Source organism: Symphalangus syndactylus, chromosome 13 (genome assembly GCF_028878055.3).
Source record: "Symphalangus syndactylus isolate Jambi chromosome 13, NHGRI_mSymSyn1-v2.1_pri, whole genome shotgun sequence".
Lineage (NCBI taxonomy): Eukaryota > Metazoa > Chordata > Mammalia > Primates > Hylobatidae > Symphalangus > Symphalangus syndactylus.
Genome location: NC_072435.2, coordinates 36,442,699 through 36,461,696, shown reverse-complemented (window position 1 = coordinate 36,461,696; position 18,998 = coordinate 36,442,699). Strand labels below are relative to the sequence as shown.

At 57.9% G+C, this 18,998-nt stretch overlaps 2 protein-coding genes across 3 annotated transcripts; both read right to left on the bottom strand.

Annotated features, from left to right (window-relative positions):
• Window positions 1-8,826: 8,826 nt before the first annotated feature.
• ICAM5 (intercellular adhesion molecule 5) lies at window positions 8,827-15,911 on the bottom strand. The gene is made up of 11 exons (XM_055238207.2): window positions 15,487-15,911; window positions 14,271-14,540; window positions 13,804-14,124; window positions 13,290-13,577; window positions 12,736-12,990; window positions 12,356-12,604; window positions 11,661-11,906; window positions 11,286-11,564; window positions 10,964-11,203; window positions 9,993-10,259; window positions 8,827-9,266 (listed from the first exon to the last, which is right to left on the bottom strand). Exons 1-11 carry the CDS (start codon window positions 15,566-15,568, stop codon window positions 8,989-8,991), a joined length of 2,775 nt encoding a protein of 924 aa, XP_055094182.1. The 5' UTR covers window positions 15,569-15,911; the 3' UTR covers window positions 8,827-8,988.
• Window positions 15,912-17,094: 1,183 nt separating this feature from the next.
• Window positions 17,095-18,869, bottom strand: ICAM4 (intercellular adhesion molecule 4 (Landsteiner-Wiener blood group)). Of its 2 annotated transcripts, none has more exons than XM_055238225.2 (3): window positions 18,208-18,869; window positions 17,777-18,079; window positions 17,095-17,629 (listed from the first exon to the last, which is right to left on the bottom strand). In XM_055238225.2, exons 1-3 carry the CDS (start codon window positions 18,599-18,601, stop codon window positions 17,511-17,513), a joined length of 816 nt encoding a protein of 271 aa, XP_055094200.1. In that variant the 5' UTR covers window positions 18,602-18,869; the 3' UTR covers window positions 17,095-17,510. The 2 variants fall into 2 exon arrangements, with proteins under 2 accessions (XP_055094200.1, XP_063472145.1); XM_063616075.1 differs by having other exon boundaries at window positions 17,777-18,002.
• Window positions 18,870-18,998: the final 129 nt, after the last annotated feature.

Below are 18,998 nucleotides of genomic sequence, written 5' to 3'. Positions count from 1 at the left end.
GTGAGGGACGTGCACACACGTGTGCATGCACAGAGACACAGTCTTATCCATAGGCAGCAGCCCCCACACAGGGAATTAGCCACATTTACCACAATGTCCCATGCAGGGAAACAGCCACTACCCACAGACACACACAACAGACACAGAAAGACACACACAAGCCGGGTGCAGTGGCTCACGCCTGTAATCCCAACACTTTGGGAGGCTGAGGCAGGAGGATTGCTTGAGGCCACAAGTTTGAGACCAGCCTGGGCAACATAGTGAGACCCTGTTACCTACAGAAGGGAAAAAAAAAAGACACATGTCCGGCCAGGCGCAGTGGCTCATTTCTGTAATCTCAGCACTTTGGGAGGCTGATGCAGGTGGATCACCTGAGGTCAGGAGTTCGAGACCAGCCTGGCCAACATGGTGAAACCCCGTCTCTACTAAATATGCAAAAATTAGCCAGGCGTGGTAGCATGTGCCTGTAATCCAAGCTACTTGGGAGGCTGAGGCAGGAGAATCGCTTGAACCTGGGAGGTAGAGGTTGCAATAAGCCAAGATCGTGCCACTGCACTCCAGCCTGGGTGACAGAGCGAGACTCCATCTCAAAAAAGACACATGCGGCCGGGCGTGGTGGCTCACGCCTGTAATCCCGGCACTTTGGGAGGCCGAGGTGGGCGGATCACGAGGTCAGGAGATCGAGACCATCCTGGCTAACACAGTGAAACCCCGTCTCTACTAAAAATACAAAAAAAATTAGCCGGGCGAGGTGGCGGGCACCTGTAGTCCCAGCTACTCGGGAGGCTGAGGCAGGAGAATGGCGTGAACCCCCGGGGGGCGGAGCCTGCAGTGAGCCGAGATCGCGCCACTGCACTCCAGCCTGGGTGACAGCGAGACTGTCTCAAAAAAAAAAAAAAAAGACACATGCAGGACAGCTGTGCGTGCTGACAGACACATCAGCAGAGACACACATCGACAGGGATGTGCTGACACGTAGCTGAGTCGTACACAGATACAGCCCACACAGGACACATGCACAAGACACACGTAAAACACACAAGTAGATGGCACACACTGGCAGCATATACCAGTGGATCCTTCATCTGTCACCCAACCCCTGCCTGCAGTGTGTCACTCTCCTTAGCCCCTGCCATGTCCCCTACCCTCTTTTAAGATCTCCCTAACCCAGCCAAAATGTGTCTCCCAGGCCTGAAGTCAAAATCCCCAAGTCAGAGGCATCCTTCAGCAGGCGGGACACACAGGCCACCAGCACTCACAGGGAGGGAAGGAGGAGGGAGAGTCAAGACTGGTGGCGGGCTGGGCATGGTGGCTCATGCCTATAATCCCAACACTTCAGAAGACAGAGGTGGGAGGATCGCTTGAGCCCAGGAGTTTGAGACCAGCCTGGGTAACACAGTGAGACCCCGTCTTTACCAAAAAAAATCAAAAAATGAGCCAGGGGTGGTGGTGCACGCCTGTAGTGCCAGCTACTCGGGACACTGAGGTGGGAGGATCACTTGAGCCCTGGAGGTCAAGACTGCAGTGAACCGTGATCGTACCACTGTACTCCAGCCTGGGTAATAGAGGGAGACTCGGAGGGAAAAAAAAAAGGTGGGTAGGGTGGGCATGGTCCTTGCTGTGGGCATGAGTGAGCCACAAAGCCACACACCCTTATGAGATCCTCTTTGTCTCTCCTGGGCAGCCCTGAATGGGAGAACTGGAGTCCAGATTCCTCCGCCCTCAGATCCCTGAATTATTTGATCTTACCCTTCCTTGGCCTGGAACACCCTCCCCCACATCTCCCCATGGCTGACACCTTCTAATCGCTTGAGGAGGCCTGGCCCCAACATCAGCTCTTCAGAGAAGCCTTCCTTGACCACTCAGACTAAAATAGACACCTCCCCCCACTCAGGCCGGTTGTGGTGGCTCACATCTGTAATCCCAGCACTCAGGGAGGCTGAGGTGTGAGGATCACTTAAACTCAGGAGTTTGAGGCTGGGCGTGGTGGCTCACACCTGTAATTCCAGCACTTTGGGAGGCCAAGGCAGGAGGATCACCTGAGGTCAGGAGTTAGAGACTGGTTAACATGGTGAAACCCCACCTCTGCTAAGACTACACAAAATAGCCGGGCGTAGTGGCAGGCGCCTCTAGTACCAGCTACTTGGGAGGCTGAGGGAGGAGAATTGCTTGTTATCTACAGAATGAAAAAAACAAGACACATGCCCAGCCAGGCACAGTGGCTCATTCCTGTAATCTCAGCACTTTGGGAAACTGAGGCAGGTGGCTCACCGGAGGTCAGGAGTTCGAGACCAGCCTGGCCAAATGAGGAAACCCTGTCTCTACTAAAGATACAAAAATTAGCCAGGTGTGGTGGCATGTGCCTGTAATCCCAGCTACTTGGGAGGTGGAGGTTACAGTGAGCCGAGATTGTGCCACTGCACTCCAGCCTTGGAGACAGAGACTCGATCTCAAAAGAAAAACAAAAACAAAAAATTAATTAAAAAATAAAATAGGCCACGTGTGGCTCACAGGCTCACACCTGTAATCCAAGCACTTTGGGAGCCCAAGGCAGCAAGATCACTTGAACCCAGGAATTCAAGATCAGCCTGGGCAACATGGTGAAACCCCGTTTCTACCAAAAATACAAAAATTAGCCGGGTGTGGTGGCATGCACCTATATTCCCAGCTGCTTGGGAGGCTGAGGTGGGAGGATCACTTGAGTCTGGGAAGTTCAGGCTGCAGTGAGCCATGATCGCGCCACCGCACTGCAGCCTAAGCAACAGAGTGAGACCCTGTCTCCAAAAAAAAAAAAAAATAGACATTCCCACTCTCACCCTGTGTCAGCCTCTGGTTCAGCTCCTTGCTGGTCTCCCTCTTAGAACCTATCAGAATTTCCATTCTCTCTCTGGCTTATGGTTACATTATTCACATCCATCTCCCCTATTGCCCCAGGAGTTCTCAAGTCTGAGGTCGCCACATCTATGTCCTTGCCCAGGACAGGCCTCTCCAGTGCCAAGCATAGAGAAGCTCTTTGCAAGGACACACCTTGAACACATATCTGCAAGCTAGTGGCTGTCTTTACCCACTTATTCAACATTTATTGAGCAACTGTGTGTGCTAGGACCCAATGAGGACCCTCAGTGGTGAACAGAACAAAGATCCCTGCTCTACTGGGGCTGATGTTCTAGGAGACAGGAAAAAAAAAAAATACTCAGAGGCAGGACACGGTGCCTCATGCCTGTAATCCCAGCACTTTGGGAGGCTAAGGTGGGCGGATTGCCTGAGCTCAGGAGTTTGAGACCAGCCTGGGCAACACGGTGAAACCCTGTTTCTACTAAAAAACAAAAAATTAGCCAGGTGTGGCGGCATGTGCCTGTAGTCCCAGCTACTAGGGAGGCCGAGGCAGGAGAATTGCTTGAACCTGGGAGGCAGAGTTTGCAAGGTTGCAGTGAGCCGAGAGCACACCACTGCACTCCATCCTGGGTGACAGAGAGAGAGAAAAAAAAAAAGTCAGGTATATGTCTAATAGCATGTTAAGTTGTGAGCTGGGCTACAGAGAAAAAGTGTGCAAGGAAATAAAAGAGTTAAGGAGGTCGGGCGCGGTGGCTCATGCCTGTAATCCCAGCACTTTGGGAGGCTGAGGTGGGCAAATCCCTTGAGGTCAGGAGTTCGAGACCAGCGTGGCCAACATGGTGAAACCCGCCCCCCCATTAAAAATACAAAAATTAGGCAGGTGTGGTGGCACGTGCCTGTAATCCCACCTACTCAGGGGGCTAAGGTGGAGGAATCGCTTGAACCCAGGAGGCAGAGGCTGCAGTGAGATCTTGCCTTTGCACTCCAGCCTGGGTGACAAAGTGAGACTCTGTCTCAAAAAAAAAAAAAAAAAAAAAAAGTCGGGCACCGTGGTTCACGCCAGCCTGTAATCCCAGCACTTTGGGAAGCCGAGGTGGGTGGATCAGGAGTTCGACACCAACCTGGGAAACATGGTGAAACCCCATCTCTAGGCCGGGCGCGGTGGCTCACGCCTGTAATCCCAGCACTTTGGGAGGCCGAGGCGGGTGGATCACGAGGTCAGGAGATCGAGACCATCCTGGCTAACACGGTGAAACCCCGTCTCTACTAAAAATACAAAAAATTAGCCGGGTGAGGTGGCGGGCGCCTGTAGTCCCAGCTACTCGGGAGGCTGAGGCAGGAGAATGGCGTGAATCCCGGGAGGCGGAGCTTGCAGTGAGCTGAGATTGCGTCACTGCACTCCAGCCTGGGCGACAGCGAGACTCTGTCTCAAAAAAAAAAAAAAGAAACCCCATCTCTGCTAAAGATACAAAAATTAGCCGAGCATAGTGGTGGATGCCTGTAATCCCATTGGGAGGCTGAGGCAAAAGAGAATCGCTTGAACCTGGGAGGCGGAGGCTGCAGTAAACCAGTAAGCCCAGATTGCACCACTGCACTCCAGCCTGGGCCATACAGTGAGACTGCATCTCAAAACAAAAAAAAAACAACAACAAAAAAAACAGAAAGAAAGAAAAAGAAAAAGTAATTGCACTTTTTGCCATTACTTTTTTTTTTTTTTTCTTGGAGACAGTCTCATTCTGTGGCCCAGGCTGGAGTGCAGTGGCGTGATTTCAGCTCACTGCAGCCTCCGCTTCAGGGTTCAAGCAATTCTCCTGCCTCAGCCTCCCGAGTAGCTGAGACTGCAGGGGTGTGCCACCATGTCCGGGTAATTTTTTCTGTATTGTTAGTAGAGACAGGGTTTCACCATGTTAGTCAGGCTGGTCTTGAACTCCTGACCTCGTGATCCACCCACCTCAGCCTCCCAAAGTGCTGGGATTAGGGGCGTGAGCCACCATGCCCTGCCTGTCATTACTTTCAATGGCAAAAACAGCAATTACTTTTGCACCAACCTACTAAAATAAATATCTCTTTTTTTTTTTTTTTTTTTTTTTTTGAGACAGAGTCTCGCTGTCGCCCAGGCTGGAGTGCAGTGGTGCAATCTCGGCTCACTGCAGGCTCCGCCTCCCAGGTTCACGCCATTCTCCTGCCTCAGCCTCTCCGAGTAGCTGGGACTACAGGCACCTGCCACCACGCCCGGCTAATTTTTTGTATTTTTAGTAGAGACGGGGTTTCACCGTGGTCTCGATCTCCTGACCTCGTGATCCGCCCGCCTCGACCTCCCAAAGTGCTGGGATTACAAGCGTGAGCCACCGCGCCTGGCCTAAAATAAATATCTCATCTGAAGGCCCTGAAAGAGACCTTGAGGTCAGTAGGAGCGGAGAGAAATCATTAAGCAGGGAGAGCACAGACAGAAAAGGTGAGGTGGTGTGAGTGGCAGGGGCTGCCCCTGGCTGGTGCCTTTTTGGGTGTTATACCTGGCCCCTGGCTCCAGCACCGAGCACTGGCCTGCCCTCTTGTGCCATTTCCCCGTCTCATCTTTGCTCATTACATGTTTGCATGGGACTGGCTTTCTTCTCTAGGGCTCTGTGTTCCTGCTTTTGAGGGAGGAGGGGCAGAGAGGAGGCTGTGGGGAGGAGGCCCAGCTGCTGTGCCTTATGCTGTTGGGGATGAGGGGGGAAGGTGCCGTGTAGTGGGGGTTGCAGCGGATACCCTGTGTGTGTCTGTTCTGAATCATGATGGGCTGAGTGGAAAGGCAGGGTGGGGGTAAACTGAAGCACTGTAGGTGGACACAGGACAAAGTAGGCATTGAGGGTGTGGCAGGGGTGCACCCTTTAACAGGGGGGACATGCTAAGGGCTGACACCCATAGCATCAGCCAGTGCCTGCCCAGGAAGGTCTCACCGAAGTCTCAGGGCAGAGGCGCAATGGAGAGGGCCTCTACCCACCCTGGCAAGGCAGCCTCAGCTCTGCCGGTAACCAGGCCTGGGGGAAGCACCTAGCTGCCACCTCCAAGAGTGACCCGGGTCAGAGGGCAGTGCTGGGCGGAAGAGATAAGTTGGAGGAAGGAGTGAGGCCTCCACCCCTGCCCAAGGGTGTGAAGAGAGCAGAAAACAGGCACTGAGAGGACGAGCTCTAGGTCACACTGAGAAAAGACAGCCAGCCAGGCCGGGCACAGTGGCTCAGGCCTGTAATTCCAGCACTTTGGGAGACCGAGGCAGGTGAATCACGAGGTCAGGAGTTCAAGACTAGCCTGACCAACATGGTGAAACCCTGTCTCTACTAAAAATACAAAAATCAGCCGGGCGTAGTGGTGCGCACCTGTAATCCCAGCTACTCAGGAGGCTGAGGCAGGAAAATCGCTTGAACCTGGGAGGCGGAGCTTGCAGTGAGCTGAGATTACACCACTGCACTGCAGCCTGGGCGACAGAGAGACTTCGTCTCAAAAAAAAAAAAAAAAAAAAAAGAAAAAGAAAAAGACAGCTTAGATTGTGCCTGACACATAGTAGGTGTTCAAAAAAAGCTTTTGGATTTTTTTGTTGTTTGTTTTTGGAGACAGGGTCTTGTTCTGTCACCTGGGCTGGAGCACAATGATGATATCATAGCTGGAAGTGGCTTTGACCTCCTAGGCTCAAAGGATCCTCCTGCCTCAGCCTCCCAAGTAGCTGGGACTACAGGCATGCACCACCATGTCTGGCTAATTTTTGAAAAATACACCAGGCATGGTGGCTTACAGCTGTAATCCCAGCGCTTTGGGAGACCGAGGCAGGTGGATCACCTTAGGTCAGGAGTTCGAGACCAGCCTGGCCAACATGGTGAAACCCTGTCTCTACTAAAAATACAAAAATTAGCTGGGCGTGGTGGTGCATGCCTATAGTCCCAGCTATTTGGGAGGCCAAGGCAGGGGAATTGCTTGAACCCAGGAGGCAGAGGTTGCAGTGAGCCGAGATCACACCACAGCACTCCAGCCTGGGTGACAGAGCAAGACTCCATCTCAAAAAAAAAAAAAATTTTTTTTTTGAGGCCGGGCGCGGTGGCTCACGCCTGTAATCCCAGCACTTTGGGAGGCTGAGGCGGGCGGATCTCCAGGTCAGGAGATGGAGACCATCCTGGCGAACACGGTGAAACCCCGTCTCTACTAAAAATACAAAAAAAAATTAGCTGGGTGTGGTGACAGGCATCTGTAATCCCAGCTACTCAGGAGGCTGAGGCAGGAGAATGGCATGAACCTGGGAGATGGAGCTTGCAGTGAGCAGAGATCGCTCCACTGCTGTCCAGCCTGGGTGACAGAGCGAGACTCCATCTCAAAAAAAAAAAAAAAAAAAATTTTTTTTGAAACATATTTTTTGTAGGGTCTCGCTATGTTGCCCAGGCTGGTCTGAAATTCATGGGCGCAAGGGATCCTCCCACCTGGGCTTCCCAAAAGTCCTGGGATTACAGGCGTGAGCCACTGTGCCCAGCCCCCTCAAAAAACACTTTTTTTTTTTTTTTTTTTGAGACAGAGTCTAGTTCTGTTGCCCAGGCTGGAATGCAATGGCAAGATCTCCACCTCCTGAGTTCTAGCAATTCTCCTGCCTCAGCCTCACGAGTAGCTGGGATTACAGAGCGTGTGCCACTACAGCCCAGCTAAATTTTTGTATTTTTTTGTTTTTGTTTTTGTTTGTTTTGAGACAGAATCTTGCTCTGTTGCCCAGGCTGGAGTGCAGTGGTGCGATCTTGGCTCACTGCAACCTCTGCCTCCAGGGTTAAAGCGATTCTCCTGCCTCAGCCTCCTGACTAGCTGGGACTACAAGCATGTGCCACCACGCCTGGCTAATTTTTTGTATTTTTAGTAGAGACGGGGTTTCACCATGTTAGCCAGGATAGTCTCGATCTTCTGACCCCATGATCCGCCCGCCTCAGCCTCGCAAAGTGTTGGAATTACAGACGTGAGCCACTGCGCCCGGCCTTAATTTTTTGTATTTTTAGTAGGGAAGGGGTTTCACCACGTTGGCCAGGGTGGTCTCAAACTCCTGACCTCAAGTGACCCACCTGCCTTAGCTTCTCAAAGTTCTAGGATTCAAGTGAGAGCCACCGTGCCCGGCCCTGGCTAATTTTTTTTTTTTTTTTTTGAGACGGAGTCTTGCTGTCTCCCAGGCCGGAGTGCAGTGGAGCGATCTGGGGTCACTGAAAGCTCTGCCCCCCCGGGTTCATGCCATTCTCCTGCCTCAGCCTCCTGAGTAGCTGGGACTACAGGCGCCCGCCACCACGCCCCTCTAATTTTTTTTTTTTTTTTTTTGTATTTTTAGTAAAGACAGGGTTTCACCGTGTTCGCCAGGATGGTCTCGATCTCCTGACCTCGTGATCTGCCCGCCTCGGCCTCCCAAAGTGCTGGGATTACAGGCGTGAGCCACCGCGCCTGGCTTTTTTTTTTTTTTTTTTTTTTTTTTTTTTTTGACGGAATCTCGCTCTGTCACCAGGCTGGAGTTCAATGTTCAGTGGCACGATCTCGGCTCACTGCAACCTCTGCCTCCGGGATTAAAGCGGTTCTCCTGCCTCAGCCTCCCGAATAGCTGGGACTACAGGCGCGCCCCAACATGCCCAGCTAATTTTTCTATTTTTAGTAGAGACAGGGTTTCACCATATTGGCCAGGATGGTCTCGACCTCATGACCTCGTCATCTGCCTGCCTCGGCCTCCCAAAGTCCTGGGATTACACGCGTGAGCCTCTGCAACCGGCCCTGGCTAATTTTTGAAAAATATTTTTTGTAGGGTCTCCCTATGTTGCCCAGGCTGGTCTGAAACTCTTGGGTGCAAGGGATCCTCCCACCTGGGCCTCCCACAAGTCCTGGGATTACAGGCGTGAGCCACCACCCCCGGCCCTCTCAAAAATCGCTTTTTGAATGAATAACTCGGGAGGTCACGATTGGAACCCTGGGCTTGTTCCTCCTTGCAGAAACAGAAGCGGAGACAGGGAGTTCCTTTATAAAAACTTTATTGAGGGGATGGGTAGAAAATGGGGGTGACGCCCTTGGAGTTGAATACATAAATAAATGAATAAGTAAATAAATAAAGCAATAAATAAGCCCCCGTGTGCGTCTGGGGGGCGTCCCCCGGCCCGCGGGGAGAGGGGAGCGGGCTCACGCCGATGTCAGCTGTATGGCGAAGACCTCGCCCTCCGCCGGCGACTCGGCCGCGCCCCCCGCCGCGTCGGGTCCGCCCTCCGCGCCTGCCGCCCCGCCAGCGCCGCCGCCCGCGCCGTTGAGACACACGGCCTCGCCTGAGCTCTCGGCCTCCTGCACGTTGTACTCGCCCTTCTTGCAGGCGGTGGACTGCACGTAGAAGGCCAGGCCGGCCCCCGCGGCCAGCAGCGCCGCGCCCCCCGCCGCGCCGCCCACGGCGACCCACAGCCACGGACCTGCGGGGTGGAGACCCTCGCAGAGGGTGGCCAAGCTCCGGGGGGCTTCTCCCACCGCCCCCCGCACTCCCACAGGCACGAAGTCAGTCCTCATGCCCCGGGGTGCTCACTGTCTGGCCTTAGGAGAAGGGAGAGACCCCATGCAGTAAGGCCACTCCCAGTGCCAGGGCGACCCGAGACCCGATTTACATCGCACTTCAGCCCATGGGGACATAAACCCGTGACCACACTTAGCCCCCTAGCGACAAGTCAACTCTCCCCATCCCCCCAAAAATGAGGATTGGCAGGACCAGGTCAGGTTCTCCCGACCCCAGAGAGAACCCAGCCTCAGGAGCTTCAGGAAGTGAGAGAAGGCGATCTTGACCCCTCTCTCCCTCCATCATCCAATGACTTTGGTCCCTCCCCAATCTTCTCTACAGTGGATTGTGAATTGGGTCAAGTATCCACCACGCAGAATCCACCCCAAGTTTTTAAGTCCTTTCCTGCAGCAGTGACAGCCCTGGAGAGTCCCTCCCCTTGAATTCAGTCCCGCTGCCACCTCCATCTCCCACCCCTCAACGTGCGATCAACAGCCCCACCCGCCCAGGCACCCTTGACTTCTACTCTGTCCCACTTCCGTCTGGTCTACCGGGACTGAGAGGGAGGCAGGCGGGGCCGGCCGCCCCAAGACCCAGGTCACGCCCCCTCTCAGATACCTCGCCCCGCCTCTCCCCAGCTGCCACTTACCAGCCACGCGCACCGTGATGCGCCGCGCGTGGCGCCCGTGCGCGTTGGTGGCTGCGCACTCGTACTCGCCGCCGTGGCTTCCCATGGCGCCTGCCACGCTCAGTGTGCTGTTGTTGCTCGACAGGCCGATGTTGAGGGCCCCCGGGGGCGCGCGCCAGCTGATCTGGGCTGGAGGCCAGGCCTCCGCGCGGCAGGTCAACGTGAAGTTTCCGCCTGGGCGCACGCCTCCAGGGGGCGAGGCAGCAAGTTCGGCCACCACCGGCCGGTCTGAAGGGCACAGAAGGTGAAGTGGGGCTTAGCGCCGGCCCAGCCACTGATCAAATGCCCTGCTCCGGCCCACCACGATCGATGTGAGACCACCGCGCCTCTGATGGGCAGAAGAGGATCCTGCCTCCTATCAGAGCCTCCTTCCCCGACAATCAGGCTGCTGTTGCGGCTAAAATTCCTCGCCCTTCTTCACTGAATGCAAGGAGGTGAAGCCCAGGTCAGTGTTCTAATCCAGGATTTGAGGAGGGCCGTGCTCCTATTCCCTAGAATTTTCTTTTCTTTTTTTCTAAGAAAGAGTCTCACTCTGTCGCCCAGGCTGGAGTGCAGCGGCGGGATCTCGGCTCCCTGCAACCTCCGCCTCCCAGGCTCAAGCGATTCTCCTGCCTCAGCCTCCCAAGTAGCTGGGACCACAGGCGCCCACCACCACGACAGGCTAATTTTTGTAGAGACGGGTTTTCGCCATGTTGGCCGGGCTGGTCTTGAACTCCTGGCCTCAAGTGATTCATCCGCCTCAACCTTCCAAAGTGTTGGGATTACAGACCTGAGCCACTGCGCCTGGCTAGAATTTTCATTACCCCCTGGTTTAGGCTGGAATTCCCTGTCCCCAAGAATGGGATTGGGAGAGGTGCCCTTGAATGCTCCCACCGCTGCGAGTCATTCTTCCGAGGACCGTGTCCCCTCCATCCGGTGCTGCCCCCACTCACATTCCACGCCCACAGTGACGGTCCGGGAGTCCGTGCCATGCGCATTGGTAGCCACACAGTGGTAGGTGCCCGCGTCCTCTCGGGACACGCGCTGCTGCTCAGGCCATGGGATGCCTTCCCGAGAGCAGCGCACTCCTGGGGAAGGGCGACCCCGGGCGGCGCAGGCCAGCGCGGAAGCCTCAGCCCCTTCCAGCCACGTCTGGTGACTTGGGCAGGTAGATTCATCCATCTCCGGTGGCGCTGCAAAGCAGCCATGGGGGATGTCAGGGAGCGCCTGGACCGTGGGGCACCCCTGCTCCCTACCCGCCTGGGCCTCGCTCACACTCCGCGCTCACGACGACTGTTTTGGCCACGGAGCCGTGGCGGTTGGTGGCGTTGCAGACGTAGATACCGGGTGCCAGGACTCTAGGGATTCTGGGAGCTCTGGGACTAGGGTCTGGGGGTGCCAGCGGCAGCAGCACCCCCTCAGTGGCGCCCCCGGAGCCCACGCACTTCACGCTTGGCTGTGGCTTCCCATCGACCTCACAGGAAAACAGACGCCCAGATCCTTCCACCCATGTCCAATTGCTGGGGCAGCTCGGCTCCTCAAACCTGGGGCCATCTGGGAAACAGGATTGCAGGGGCTCACACGGGGGCCAGGAAGTCCAGCTGGGGTTGTCCCACAGATCCTGCCTAACTCCGCGGTGCCCCTACTCACATTCCACCGTAATGGCCACATTTTTGGCCGCAGAGCCCCGAGGGTTGGTGGCTTCGCAGCGGTAAGTGCCCGCATGCTCCCGGGCCACACGCAACAGCCCCTCGATGACGGCCCCGAGCTCTCCAGAGCGCACGCAGATCACATCAGGCGGCGGTACCCCGTGCGCCACACAGCTCAGCGAGGCTTCTGTTCCCTCCAGCCAAGTAATGCGTTCTGGGCAGCCCACGCTGTCCAGCGCTGGTGCGTCTGGGGGAGGGAGTGTATTGTTGGCTTTGGGGTTTGGGGGCAAGTCTGACGTCCCTAGACCCTCCTTGGCGTTGCAAGGCTTCCAGTGTTGTCCCTGCATAACCCTTGGACGCCGATCCAAGGAAGTGTCACGCTAGTCGAGCCATGCACTTTGTCTGGGAGCTTCCTGAGCCACCAGGGGCGCCTTTTTCAGTCTAAAAACTTAAACACTCTGGACCCGCCCGCCTTTGCACGACTCCGCCCAAATACCACGCCCTAGGCTAGGGGCACGCCCACCCGGTCCCGTCCATCCTCCAAGATCTTTCTCCAACCCCACTAACCAGCCTCTTTCCTTTCCCAAAACCCCACCCAAAGGGACACCTCATACCCTACTCCTACTCTTCCCTGGAGGCTGGCCACCCTCCAGACCCTGAACCAGATAGAAATTCACCCTGCGCACCCCCACTCACACTCCACCGTTAGCGTCACGTCCTTGACCGCCTCGCCTTGATCATTGGCCGCCTTGCAGCGGTAAGTGCCTGAGAGCGCCCGAGTGACTGGACCCAGCAGGCCCAGAGCCAGCACGGCCCCGCCGTCGGAGCGCGCACAGTGCACTGAGGGTTCTGGGTTCCCGCGGGCCTCGCAGCGCAGCGTCTGCTCTGGGCCCTCGGGCCACGTCCAACTCCTGGGGCAGTCCGAATCGTCCAGCCGGGGAGCGTCTGCGGGCAGGGCGTGGGGTTACATAGGCTTAGACGTGAGAAATGGCTCCGCCTCCACGACACGGCCAGGGAGCAGGCGGGTCCTTGGAAGTCACCAGGAGGTGGGGGGCGAGGGGTTATCACCAACTCACATAGGACACGAAGCTCTGCGCTCCTGTTCTTGATCAGGGTCTCCCCGTCCACGTCGAGGGTGGCGTCGCAGAAGAAGCTGCGTCTGTCGTCGTTCTCGGTGGCATTTAGCTTAAGCTGGGCGGGCTGCCCCGGGACCGCGGCTGGAACTCCCTCCAATGTGACCAGGGCTTGGGCCCCGGCTGCGCAGGTTACTGTCACCATCTGCCCCTCGGAGACGCTGGGTTCGCTCAGGGTCAGGAGTGGTGCCGGGAAGCCTGGGGGCGGAGCATTTGGTCGGAGTATACTGACCATACCCCTCCCGCCAGTCAAGGCCCGCCCCTTATCTGTCTGAATCCCCGGGGTGCTGAGACCGAACTAGGGTACCGCGCCCCGCCTCTCAGGCTGTACAGGCTTCTCCTCCCCAGCGATTGCGTCTCCGCCCCCACCTGCCCCGCCCCCTCGGGACACTCGGGCCACGCCTGTTCCGGTACTGAGGTCCTGCCAACTCTTCGCCCCGCCTACGTATTCCTCTGGTCCCACCTCCGAGCCGCGGAGACCCCGCCTCCTTCCTTACTGTAGATGGTCACGTTCTCCCGGGTCTCCCGGTTTTCGCCCCCCAGGGTGACGTTGCAGACCAGCTGCCTGGCACCCTCCTGCTCTGCTCTAGCTGTGGCTGTGGCAGTGGCCACGAATGCGTCCCCTTCGAGGGTGACATCAGGACTCAGATTCTGGTCCCCCAGTGCGAGGTAGACCCTGGCCTCTGAGGCTGGAAACAGTCCGTCCAGAGCGCAGCTCACGGGCCTTTCCGAGCCAACTTCCAAGAGCCGGGGAGCAGCGAGGCGCGGGGGATCCGGAGACAGGGCTAGGGGTCGAAGAACCAAGTTTGAACGAACTCCGAGCGCTCAATATGTCCTAAGCACTTGACATGCACTATCTTATCCTATTATCACCCTCAAGGCACGGAAGGGGAAACAGCTCAGCCGGTGAGGGTTGAAGTCAGGATCAGCATTCAGATGTATCTACCTCTAAACCTCCTAAATACCGACCCGACCTGACTTGGTCCCCATCTCCTCCCCACACCCACTCACAGAAGGTTCGGAGCTGTCTGGGGGCCGAGCTGTTTTCAAATAGTCCCAGGCCGTGCGGCCGCAGGTCCAGCTCCGCGCGACACGAGAAATTGGCTCCATGGTCCTCCCTCCGAGCCAGTACCGTGGCTGTGAGCACCGCGCCCCGCGCTCGGGGTGGTTCGCCGGCGAAGCTGCGGCCGATCAGCTCCTGGGCGCCCCGCAGCAGGGTCAGCGTGAGGCTCGCACGGGGCCCGGCGCCGGGGACCCTACAGCTCAGGGTGAAGTTCTCGCCCACTGGCTGCCAGGGAGGCAGCGGCATCAGCTCTACGCGATCTGGTCGCTCTGCAAGGGGGAAGAGTCCGCAGCTCTTGGAACGCCGGGACTTGGAACAGAGGTGGGGCCTGAAGGGGAGGACCCTGGGACCCAGGGGGCGGGGCCTGGGAGGGAGGGAGAGTAGTGGAGTACGCGCGTGGCCACCCAGAACTCACGGAAAGTGCGAATGAGCCCACGCGCCTGTAGTGTGCGCCGCGCGCAGCGGAAGAAGCAGACGGGCTGGGTCTCCGGCTCGCGAATGTCCACCAGCTGCCGCGCCAACCAACGCAAACCCCTCTGGGTCCCGTTTCGGCGCAGCGAGGTCTCCAGGCCACCGCGCTCCGGCCGAGGGCAATTGGTGCTGCAATTCAGCCACAGCGAGCCCCCGCGCTCCACGAACGCCACGCGAGGCTGCAGGTCCGCCCAGAAGGGCTCCTGCGAGACCGCTGCCCAGGGAAACGCGGGCTGAGCCTGGGGAGCCAACTCCCTGACATCTTAGCGCCCCTATGTCGAGTCAAGGGTTCTCGGAGGGCGGGGAGGAGGAGGAGAGGCTGCGGCCAGGGAAAGAACCCAGGCGTCCCGCGTCCTGCCCAGGCCTCCGGTTTAAAGGAGCGCTCCCAGAGTCTAAACCTCGAGGGTGTCTCTGGGACGTGGTAGCAGAGAGCCATGGTCTCCAAAGCGCCGATGAAGCGGCGGGAAAGCATGGGGGGAGGGGGTAGAGGAGAGGAAAGGTGGGCTCTTGGATGAACATAGCAAGGCTGAGAGAAGGGGACCCGGGATAGGGGATGGGGGATGAACCAGTTCTCAGGGTCCTGGCAGAATGCTGGGATACGAGGAGAGTGCGTTTGCGGCAAGGGCAAAGGAGAGACGAGGCTGGGTCAAGGGTCAGGAAGGACCCTACACCCGTTGAAGAACACGGAGCCGGGACGCAAGGCTGGGCTCATGGAAGGAACCGCGGGAACAGCTGAGGGACCCGGTTGCCAGGGCTCTGGGTGGAGCGGGAACAGCGCCTCTGAGTCAGGGTAGTTGGAGAGATGGAGTCTTCGCGGACCGCGAGTGGGGAAGATGCCAGTCCGTGGACCAAGGTGCACAGCAGAGCGTGAGGAGGTACCCGGGGAGGGGACAGGAGAGACACTGGGTCTCCAGGGCGAAGGGTTGGGTGCGGAAGAACACCTAGGATCTCGAAGCGGGTAGGGGCTATCGAGGAGTCAGGAAGCTGGGGCTCGGGTGTGTGTTGGGGAGGAGGGGGAAGGGGAGAAGACTCAGGCTCGAGGTGGGGGCAGAGGCGTGGGAGTGAGGCGAGGGCGGAGCTGGGAGGGACAGGAGGCCGTTTCTCAGGTCCAGGGACTCCGCCCCCGCGCTGTCCACCCCGAGCCAGAGCGGGGCTCTTACCTGAGAGGCCGAAGAGCCCCAGGCCCAGAGCAGCCCAGAGGCCGAGTAGCGCCCGGCGCAGCCCTGGCGAAGGCCCTGGCATCGCCGCGGCGGGGAAAGCACAGGAGGCGAGGGGAGCGCGAGCCGAGGAGCTGGGCTAGAGGACGGCTCCGCGCGGCGCGGCGGGTGGGGTGTGGGGGAGGCAGAGTTGCGCTCGGGGATTGGTTTAACGTTGGTAACTTGGTTTCCAAGGAGGGGGCGGCGGCAGAGGCGGCGGGGGGGAGGGAGGCGAGCGTGCGCTAAGCTCCTGGCCTTGGTGAAGCCGAGCTGGCAGGAGCGAGCGACCCCCGGGGTCTACGTGGAGGCCGGCACGATGGCCCGGGGCCTTCTGGGGGCGACCACGCTCTCCCGCGTCATCCCCGGCCGCGACTCTGGGATCGGGGGATGCTGGGTTGCCCTTCCCAAACCCCTACCCCAGCCCTGGCTGAGATGCCATGATAATAAGCTGGACTCCGAGCTCCGCCCCCACATGTAGCTCCTCCCACCAGCGCCCCTTAGGGCGGGGATACATTTGGGGACTAAGACAGATTTGGGAGGCACTGGATGGGAAAAGGACAGTTCTAGGGGAGGGTGTGGGAATGCCTGTCTCACTGATCCTTCTCCTTTTGACCCCGCGGAGCCACACCTCTAAGCACCCCTCCCGGTCAGCTCCGGCACGCGACGGAGGAGGCGGGACGAAAGTGCCAGCGAGCCGAGGACACGTGTGCGTGCGCGCAGCGTTCGCGGGCGTCTAAATTAGAATCTGCTCGGCTCCGGGTCTGTATTTACCCAGGGTGCAGCGGGCACGTGTCTACTCAGCGTGTGTGAGCTCGAGATACCCTGGAGCGCCCCTGAGTCTGCCTTCTGCTCGGTGGGCGGGGGCCCTGGACCTCCACGCGAGAACGAGGGACCGAGGGTGATGCTTTTGACTCTGCATCCGGGCCCCAAGCTTTGACACCCCCCACGCCCAACTCCATGCGCTCATCTGGCTGGGTGACTACCAGGACATCGTCAGAATTCGAGTTTGTGATATTCCCTGTGGACCATCTGATCACCCCCTTCCCGGCTGCTACCACATGGATACCTCTTCTGCGTATCCATGTCCCTCAATATGTCCATGGGACCCTCCCCTCCCCACCATTCGTGGTCTCACCCCAGCGTGGTAAGATATTTTGGAGATGAGTTCTCGCTCCACAGTCTTTTGGCCTCCAGGAAAGCACAGGGTCTGAAGGTGGGGCTGGGATAGGAAACTTAACATCCAGTCAGAGCTGCCGCGTGGTGGCGGCGGCGCCAATCAGGAAAGCCATACCATGAACCCCACCCCGCCCCTGCCCTTGGCCCTCCCCGGCCCGCGCTGATCCCACTCGATAAGGCCCACAGAAGGAGAGGTTTCTGTTACACCCGCTGGGGATACACAGAGTCTGGGGCTTCGGGACCCCAGGTGGGCCCTGAGTGAGGAAAGCTCAGGTGCCCTCAGGGAGACAAGGAACTTGGAGAAAGTGATGGCAAAAACAACAACAACAACAAAAACAAACCAGTTCCTCCGAAGAAGGGCAGTAATGGGGACCCTTAGGTCACAGGACAGAGGCTGGTTAAGGAAGCCTTTATTGATTCGGGAGGGTTCCCCCGCCAATATTTATTTTTATTTTTATTTTATTTTTGGAGACAGGGTCGTGCTCTGTCCCCCAGGCTGGAGTGCAGTGGCACGATCAAGGCTCACTGCAGCCTCGACTTTCAGGGCTCAAGCGATCCTCCCAACTCAGCCTCCCGGGTAGCTGGGACCACAGGTGTGGGTCACCACACCCGGCTAATTTTTGTATTTTTTGTATAGACGGGGTCTCACTATGTTGTCCAGGCTGGTCTCGAACTCCTGGGCTCAAGCGATTCTCCTGCCTCTGCCTCCCAAAGTGCTGGGATTCCAGGCATCAGCCACCATGTCTGGCCAGTTCCTCAGATTGTTCCATATTCCTCTTTTGTCTCGCTCAGCCGGCATAGAACACCCCCCTTTACGCCTGGGACTTCATAGCTGGGCACTTGTACAGGTACACAGCTCCCACAGTGAGGAGGATCCCCGCAAGGGCAGCGATGGAACTGGAGGCCAAAGCTGTGGGCGCGCGGCTCCAAGCTGGGAGCAGGAGGCGAGAATTAGGAACGGAACACAGGGAGGTCTGTCGACCCGCGTGGAGCTCACGCTTGGTCTGTGCGCCCTCTTGGGGTCATAACTCTCTCTGCCCCCTTCCTCCTAGTCCCCAGGGTTACAGGGGTGCCTCACCGCGCATCAGTGTAATGGGTGCCGAGCTGTTGCGGACCACCAGGCCTTCGAGATTGAGGCGCGTGTGGCAGATCACGGGCTGCCAGAAGTCGCGGGGTCCAGCAGGAAACTCGTAGGTCAAGGTCACGTTGGCCAGATCCAGGCCGGTGAAGCGTTCCAGGCTTTCGGAATAGATGACCCGGCCTCCATGCCTCAGGGTCACCACCAAGTAGCCCACCGGGAACACGTGCGTCACGTGGCAGCGCAAAGTGTATTTCCTGCCCTTTAAGACCGGAGGCTCCAAAATCACGCTGTGGGGCGGTTCTAAGGCAAGGGGGAGCCTCTGAGTGAGGTCCGCGGGCGCTCCCTATAAAGCGACTGTCAACTACCTTCCCCCCACCTCTTCCAGCCCCCTTCCCTCACCCCAGCCGGACCGAGCCACTGTCCCTCACTGTAGGCGGTGATCCTGGCGGTGGCCCAGCGTGTTTTTCCTGCGCAGGTCACGAGGCAGTGCGCGAGGGAGCTCCAGGCCCTCACGTCGAGCAGCTGGTAAGACACCCAACCCGGCCCTCTGTGCGTCTTGCCCCGCAGCAGCCGGGTGCGAAGGCTGGAATTCTGCGGCTGGGGACAGTTGTTGCTGCAATTGAGCCACACTGACTTCCCCGGCGGCACAGCCACGAACTCCGGGCTCATGCGCACCCAGAAGGGCACTAAGGTCCCAGAGGGCGCGAGAGGGCTACCCTTGGGGCCTTGCGCCCGCTTAGTCCGGCGTCCCAGCTCGCTCCCAACTCCCGGGTAGGCGGCCGCCAAAAAAAACAGCAGCCACAGGGGGAACAGAGACCCCATGGCAAAAAGCCCGGACTGAGGGGCCCGGCGCCAGAGAGCCAGGGCCGGCTCTAGAGATAAGGAGGCCCGCAGCCCCGCCTCCTCGACTCCACCCTGGAGAGGGAGGGGAGGCCCCAACAGAGGGCCCGGGAGTACTGCAAAAAGGGATTCTGCTCCCCAGCTCAAGAATGAGATCCAGGCCTCATTGGAAACCAAATGTTTTTTTCTGGAGAGGAGTATTTAGTTTTCACTAGAGACCCAGAAGGTCATAGAAAGTCCCAGATTTGGACCAGAACCTCAGGGTATGGCCATCAACCCACAATGTTTTCTTGGGGGAGGAAGTAGGAGGATCAGGCTTTGGCTGCTTAGAAAGGACTCCAGCTGGATATGACACCTCCCCTCAACTCACACAAGGCTG

What these genes read in the sequence shown, in the direction of transcription:
- ICAM5 (XM_055238207.2), bottom strand. Translation starts at nt 15,568, where the DNA reads ATGCCAGGGCCTTCGCCAGGGCTGCGCCGGGCGCTACTCGGCCTCTGG. An exon ending in CGTCACTGTGGGCGTGGAAT is followed by an intron (nt 10,260 to 10,963) that starts GTGAGTGGGGGC and finishes TGTGCCCTTCAG; the next exon opens with ACCGGCCGGTGGTGGCCGAA. An exon ending in CATCACGGTGCGCGTGGCTG is followed by an intron (nt 9,267 to 9,992) that starts GTAAGTGGCAGC and finishes TCCACCCCGCAG; the next exon opens with GTCCGTGGCTGTGGGTCGCC.
- ICAM4 (XM_055238225.2), bottom strand. Translation starts at nt 18,601, where the DNA reads ATGGGGTCTCTGTTCCCCCTGTGGCTGCTGTTTTTTTTGGCGGCCGCC. An exon ending in CGCCAGGATCACCGCCTACA is followed by an intron (nt 18,080 to 18,207) that starts GTGAGGGACAGT and finishes CCCTTGCCTTAG; the next exon opens with AACCGCCCCACAGCGTGATT. An exon ending in ACCCATTACACTGATGCGCG is followed by an intron (nt 17,630 to 17,776) that starts GTGAGGCACCCC and finishes TCCTGCTCCCAG; the next exon opens with CTTGGAGCCGCGCGCCCACA.